The following is a 7285-nucleotide window of genomic DNA, read 5'->3' as shown; positions in this document are numbered from 1 at the left end:
CAGCAGCAGCAGCAATTCCCATACACACACCCACTTAGCCCATTTGACACCCACAATTAATATATTCCTAATTTGCCTCTTTATTGAACACACCATGTGCCCTCCCAAAACAACTGGCACTCATTTTGCACATTTACTCATTTTATTTAAACATGTTTTTTATTTGCTGTGCACAATGTATATCTAGCAGAAACACCCTGTGGAAAACTGTCTTAATAACATATTCAGAAAATGGGGCCCATAAAATGACCGTTGAAGACAGGGGCCCACGCCACACCTACAGGGGCCAGAGCAAAGTGAGGCATAGGTGCCGGGCGTGGTAAAGGCATTGGGTAGGGCCAAGGCATTGGGCCTGGCAAAGGCATCGGGTGGGGAAAAGGCATTGGGCCTGGCAAAGGCATCGGGTGGGGAAAAGGCATTGGGCCTGGCAAAGGCATCCCCCATGGCCCGGGTGGCAGAGGTGTGGGTAGCACAGGTGGTGGGGGTACCCCAGGGGGCAGGCCTGGACGTGGCACTGCAGGAATGCGTCTCCATGCAGGCTCCCTAACAGGGAATACATGATAGGGCCCGTTAAAGATTACCCCCACAGGGTGGCCCAAGGGAATAGGAGGCTGATTTCTAAACATCAATGCCCTCTGGTGTCTTCTCCATTTAGCCCTTCGGTTTTGAAACCAAACCTTCAATCAGAGGGAAAAAAAAAGATGGCTTTAGTATACTGAACAGCTAATGTCATACTAGAAAACACTCACCATGCAAATGTGCCATTGAGATTTTACACTGCTGCAGGAGAAGCTATTTCCTTATTGCTAAACAGCTCACCTCCCTCAGTTAATCCTTAGTGAGCCAAGCCTAGTCCAGACTTTGGCACATTGAATTGTCTCTCATTTTTAACATTCCTTAATGGGTTTTTTCTAAGTCTTGGATGCAGGCCTAATTGATGAATCGCACCAGGTCCCTGCTATTAATGTCCCTGCCTGGGAGCAGATGCTATGTCAATAGAGGCTCAATCATGGGAGGCCCAGGGACTCTGTGGCTTGTCTTGCTGGGACATGAGAGTTGCTGAGGTCCTGGACACTGCCTTGATATTTTAGCTTTTAGTGTTAAGGAAAGTTTAGCTAAACTAAACCAAAATTCACTAAACCTCATATCCTTTTCCCCAGATAAGACACTGAGTACCCAGTTGTCATCACTGTCAATTTTGCATGCTCCAATCTGCCCTACCCTCCAAACCTTCCTGGGTTCAGGACAACGGCAGCTTATTTGGTTCTAGCTTCAGTTTCAGGATGCCAGACAAGAGCCACTGTTTACCCAGAGTGTTAGGGTACCCAAGGTCCTGCCAGCTCTAATCCTTAACCAAGAGACCCCAATCCCATCACTCATTCCTAAGGCAGGAAGGTCCAATCATGTCCAGTCCTGTGGGGACAAGGGTCACAAAAGAGGCTCCTCTCTAAATGCTTACCAACCATTAACAAACAAACAAGCTATCAATTAGACTTTACCTTCCTCTTAGCATAGCAGGTGATGGTGTTTACCTTGTACTTAATTATTTGGGACCTTACCAAACTGCAAGTTTTAAGCTGTCTTTTCTCTCTCCCATTTTCAGATTAGGTGTCCTTCTACTACATGCAAATATAGTCTGAAGAAGGCCACTGTAATAAAGCTCATTCTGGAGGGATTCGAATGTACCTGGGGTCTAATCTTCCTAAACATAGCCAAAATCTCATGGATGGCAAATTTTAGTATGGGTCAATATTAGGTCCATATTCCCAATACTGGTTTCATAAAACAGATCTGTCATACTTGCACAAGATGGGTAGGGGAAGCATCTATTAAGTTTCCTGGGGGAAATCATGCTGCAGTGTTTGGAAATATACAAGAACACTCTATTTTTCCTTACTTGTGTTTTCTGGCTCATGTTCCCTTTAGAAATCCATTGAGAGGACTATGTGAACCAAAGGATGAGGAAAAACAATTCAGCAAGCTTTTCTTCTGGGTTTACCTTGTCTATCTGAGATTCGTTTTGAGACCAGGCCTGATTGTTGGTCCAGCCTGTGGCATTAGGATGCCAGCATCCAGTGGCCTGCTTTTCTGCACACCACTGACAGATGCACAGTGTATTTCCATCACTGTGCTCATGTACGTTGTTGTTTAGTGGCTAAGTCATGTCTGACTCTTTTGTGATTCCATGGACTATAGCCCACCAAGCTACTCTGTCCATGGGATTTTCCTGGCAAGAATACTGGAGTGGGTTGCCATTTCCTTTTCCAGGGGATCTTCCCAATCCAGGGATCGAACCCAACTATCCTGCATTGACAGGTGGGCTCTTTATGGCTGAGCCACCAGGGAAGCCCTGAACTCACACTCGTGCTCTGGGACAAAACAACTAAGCCATCTGATATATATGTCTATAATCCATATATATGTCTATATCCATACATATTGGAGAAGGCAATGGCAACGGCAACCCACTCCAGTACTCTTCCCTGGAAAATCCCATGGGCGGAGGAGTCTGGTAGGCTGCAGTCCATGGGGTCACTAAGAGTCGGACACTATTGAAGTGACTTAGCAGCAGCACAGGAGCAGCATCCATCCATATATATATATATATCCATATATTTTTGAGAGGGGCAAATATTTCTTTGATATAACTATGGTGATCTATACTTTACTAAAAGTGACTGAAATAGTCACGTTTTGACTTCATGATCTACAGATTTGTAATCACTGCCTGAATAAATGAAAAAGTACTTTAAACTAACACAGGTGAGAATCTGGCCTGAAATGAGATCACCCTTATAAAGTCCATCTTTTTAAAACAATACCAGCAAAAAGGATCAACAAAATCTTAGATGTTACAAATTCTTCAAGAGAATATTCACTTATGCATTATTAGTTTCATAAAGTTGAATTTGATTCTTCTCTAACCTTTCACCCCTTCTTAGGTCAGGGAAACTTTATTCAAAGTTATTCCTTCTCTTTTTTGGATACATTTTTAAGGATGATTTTCCAAAGCTTGCAAACTTTTTCCCATTACCACCATAACTGCAATATTTTAGCAATGTTTTCAGGCTGACATCAAAGTCTTCCCCAAAAAACCCTAGAATTTAAGACTACTACCTCTACAGTACTTTGCAAAACAGCAGCAAGAGGATTAGGCACTGTGATTTGGACCTTAAAGCCACCCCTTTGACAGTTTCAGTTTAATTAAACATATGTTAGTTACTCATGTACTATGCTCTGTGTTTGAATTATTCTCTCACACCAATGTCTAAATATTTATAAGTTCACTCCTTTAGCTAAGACCTTATGCTCAGGTTTTAAGTATTTTAAATAACTGAGTACAGTTGATCTTTCTTATAACCTAGCTTTTCAGAGTATTAAAGTGAATGCTTCCCAGGTGAGACTGAGCCCCAGTAGAGTCACCTAGAAATATTCCTTTAGGGAATACTAACAGCCTTCCTTTGGAGAAGGAAATGGCAACCCACTCCAGTATTCTTGCCTGGAGAATCCCAGGGATGGGGGAGCCTGGTGGGCTGCCATCTATGGCATCGCACAGAGTCGGGTAAGACTGAAGCGACTTAGTAGCAGCAGCAGCAACAGCAATAGCCTCCCTAAAGGATGCCAGTGTTAGAAGATGAACTTTATTTACTGGAAAAAAACCTCTGTGTGTGTGTGTGTCTGTGTAGAGAGGAGAGAGGTCTGTGTTAAACTTTTTTCCCCGTGTGTGTTTGTATGTGTGTGTGTGTATGGAAAAGACAACAAAGCACACCATATTGAGAGTTTTCAGAACAAAACCTAAAGCATGTTTTAGAATGGATGCCCGGCCAATCTTAAAATTAAGATTTACTAACCTGCACTCTTCTTTCAGCCAAATTCAGACGTCTTGCAATGTCCTCTCTGACGGGGGAAAAGTGCAAATTCAGTATTTGGAATTGTGGATAAAATATATCATTTACATTTCTGTAAATTACAATTTTCCGTAATACTTTATGGTTTACTTAGGGAGGGTCTTCCCGTGGACAACTCACCCATTAATTAAAATATAAAAAGGGAATACATATTAAAATTCCTGGTAGTGTGCCTGTTACTTCAATATGACTCAATTAATTTTTCCATTTGCGCAACAGTAGAGAACTAACTTGAAAATCTTTTCACTTTTACGGAGATCCCTCCGTAAAAATAACTAAATTGACAATCTCCCCGCCCCCCTACCCCCGCAAAAAAGCGGCGTTTTAAACCCAAGCATTTCTGCTTATTGTAAAAGGGAGCGGTGAACTCTCATGGAAAAACTTCAAACCATATCAGCCAAGCAATCAAAGGCGAAGGATGTATACAATGGAACCAGAAAGGGCGCCCATAAACCTCACACGGATTTGTCCTGATGCCCCATTCCTATCGGGACAGAATAGGCCTTCCCCTTCGTACCCTATGGAGAAGGAAATGGTAATCCACTCCAGCATTCTTGCCTGGAGAATCCCACGAACAGAGAAACCTGGCGGGCTACACCCCATGGGGTCGCTAAGAGTCCAACACGACTGAGCGACAACCACTTCGTACTCTAGGGGGCTCCGGCCCGGGCTTTTTAACGGTCAAAACTGCCGCCTGGAAACAGCGCTCCACGTGGTAGGGCCGAGAGACCAGGGTGACCGCTAGGAGGCGCTCTCCTCGTGCACAAAATTTAAATGGCGCGGAAAAAGCGGAGTAATCAGGATAAAGTTTTACTGCAATATTTAAAATATAAAAATGCATGCAAAACCCCACGATGAGCAAACTACCAAGATTTTAAATTAAATCACTATTAATCCGCCCTGCTTTACTTGCTCCACCCTAGTCCTGCCTCTCTCTTGCACCCCTGCAAGCTCTGCAGGCTTTGCCCCAAACCCCGCGAGCTAGTGCAGACCTGGCGCCCTCGAGCCTCCAAAGTGGCTTTTGGCCCGGGAAAGGAGGGGGGAGGGTCCTGGGAAAGAACCTAAGGCGTCCTGGAAAGCGCGCGGGCCAGCGAAGAACTGGGCGTCTCCGGAGCCAACCACTTACCGTGCAAACACGTCGGGGTATTGAATGTGGTGGAAAACTCGCTCGAGCTCCAGCAGCTGGACCTGGGTGAAAACTGTACGGAAGCGGCGCGGCTTTGCCACCGCAATCTGGGGCCCCTGAATGGCCAGGGGGCCAGGCTCCTCCTGCTGCGGCGGGGGCTGAAAATCGCCGTCGTCGCCCTCACGGTTTTCATCGCCCTCGCGGTTTTCATCGCTCTCGCGGTTTTCGTCGTCCAGGAGGTTGGAGTCCGCCTCGCCAAAGTAGTTTGCGGCTGCGGCTGCAGCTGCTTCTCCGGGCTCAGGTGAGGACCGAGTTTCATCTTCCACTCCGATTAAAACCTCCGAGATCAGGGTAGGCTCAACATCTGGAAAAAGAGAAAAGAAAAAGGGAGAGACTGGGGCAGAGGGGCCTGGAGCCCACGGTGCGCGGGCTGGAGGGGGCCGGGGCCGTGTTGGAGGAGGAGCTGCTGTGCAGCGTCCCGTCCACCTGCCCCCAGGGAAAGTTCCTTTTCTGGGATTTGCAGAAGCACCTGCCATTGCCGTCTAGGCACTAACCATGCAGTTCGTCCTCGTCGATTCCCAAGTTGTGGAATCCTGTGTCAAAGTGGCTGCCGTCCATGCTTTGATTGCTGTCGATGAAAGTCTGCGCTTCTGCGAACTCTGCGCTGGCTGGGTGGCGATCCGAGGACCTGGGCTCGAACTGCGACCAGAGGTCTCGAGCCGTGCTCTTCTGGTGCCGGTACCTCTTCTGGCGCAGATACTGGCGCTTGCGCGCCTTATATAGGGTTTTTTGTTGCCTTCCGCGAGTTCAAAGTGTACCCGCTGGAGTCGGATAGACGCCCCCTAGTAGCTTTCACGTTGCCTCTCGTGGGGGTGGGTGGGGCCCGATGGGTCTGCGGTTGGGGGCAGGGCGTGGAGTAAAATAGGGCGAGTGCACGTGAGAGTGGTGCTGGTAGTGGATACTCTTGTTCAGGGAACCGTGACTCCAACTTGTAGTTTAACTGACTGCTTCCAACTTGGACGAAATGTCTGGTTGGAGGAAGGGGATGTGCTGGATTTCGAAAGCCATTTGGGGTTGGGGGTGGGGTAGATGAAACTTCGGCTCCTGGAGCTCGTGGAGAAGTGTTTGGACAATATTCGTCCGCCCAACCCTCACGCAATTCACCAATGCCGCGCGGTTCGTTTTCCCAGAGGAAAAGGTGGAGAGGTAGGGGTAGGGACGACGCGGGACCCCCAGCAAACCAAGCAAAGTAGGGTGAAGTTATTCTTTTATTGGGCTCTGAACAGAAATTGGTGGAATGATGGGACTATATGATTCTGCTCCATTCGCGCGCAAAATCCGCAAAGTCCAAGAATCTGGCTAGTGGTTACGATGAAATGATAAGCTTGGAGGTTGTTTGCCCGGTTGTTTTTTGTTTGTTTTGCACGGGGTTTTTGAAATCAGATCCCACCGTGCATTTCGGGAGCTGGAGTTTACTGTTTGGGTTTGCAACGCAGTGCTGGTGCTCAGATGCAAGCTGCAAGATGTCCCATGCGCCTCTTATGAAAACTCCAATGACTTCAGATTTTTAGTAATGAACCCACGTCAGAGTGCAAGTGTAAAAACCTGCCAAGTGCTTAGTGCATTCAAGAATGCCTGTGCTGCACGGGCCCCTTCCACCAGCTCCTGGCGCAGGCAACATTTGCTGTGCTAGGTTGCTGCGCATCTAAAGGAACCCCGCTTTGCCGGCGCCTAAAGCGCGCCTAATTCCAGGGCGGTACTGTATACCTGGCAGAAGTGCAGGCATTCCTCACTACCTTTTCCGCTCCTCTTCTATCCCTCCATTTATCTAGAATTATACTACTGAACTGTTTTCCCTACGGATGTGTCAAATAAAAGGGGCCAAGCCGCGAATGAAGACTCTGGTTCTTCGGCCAAGAAGTGTTTGCAGGTGTCCCAGGACGTTTTAACGTCTTCCTTGGCCGTCCAGTTGTTGACTCCGTGCTGCCACCGTAGAGGGCACAGGTTCCACCCCTAGTCGGGGAAATAAGATCCGGAAGATTCCCACAAGCCGCTTAGCGTGGCAAAAAAAAAAAAAAAAAAAAAAATCACTTCTTTAAAAAACGAGTCCCATGCTCGGCACTGTGCATACTTTTACTTTTTTTTCTTTTTTATTACAACCATCATTATTATCTCCTATTTTTTTCTTTTTTTTTTTTTTTACAAAGAAAACTGAGTCCCAGGGAAGCCCGGCAACTTGACCGCAGGCTTA

The 7285-nt window shown here is 46.9% G+C and overlaps 1 protein-coding gene across 2 annotated transcripts; it reads right to left on the bottom strand.

Annotated features, from left to right (window-relative positions):
* Positions 1-224: 224 nt before the first annotated feature.
* ESX1 (ESX homeobox 1) lies at positions 225-5652 on the bottom strand. 2 transcript variants are annotated; one of them, XM_088834050.1, is made up of 5 exons: positions 5589-5652; positions 5035-5398; positions 3852-3897; positions 418-677; positions 225-309 (listed from the first exon to the last, which is right to left on the bottom strand). In XM_088834050.1, exons 1-5 carry the CDS (start codon positions 5650-5652, stop codon positions 225-227), a joined length of 819 nt encoding a protein of 272 aa, XP_088690176.1. The 2 variants fall into 2 exon arrangements, with proteins under 2 accessions (XP_088690176.1, XP_055293505.1); XM_055437530.2 differs by having other exon boundaries at positions 225-331; positions 440-677.
* Between the last annotated feature and the right edge of the window lie 1633 nt (positions 5653-7285).

This window comes from Moschus berezovskii, chromosome X (genome assembly GCF_049115385.1).
Source record: "Moschus berezovskii isolate FMDL1 chromosome X, NW_MosBer_1.0, whole genome shotgun sequence".
NCBI lineage: Eukaryota > Metazoa > Chordata > Mammalia > Artiodactyla > Moschidae > Moschus > Moschus berezovskii.
This window is presented reverse-complemented; position numbering and strand designations above follow the sequence as displayed.

Bases quoted from the DNA above. Each gene is read 5' to 3' on its own strand.
- ESX1 (XM_088834050.1), bottom strand. From the start codon at position 5,652: ATGGACGGCAGCCACTTTGACACAGGATTCCACAACTTGGGAATCGAC. The intron at 3,898-5,034 runs GTAAGTGGTTGG...TTCCCCCGTCAG, and splicing joins TACCCCGACGTGTTTGCACG to AGAGGACATTGCAAGACGTC. The intron at 678-3,851 runs GTTAGTAAATCT...CTCTGATTGAAG, and splicing joins TGGCTGAAAGAAGAGTGCAG to GTTTGGTTTCAAAACCGAAG.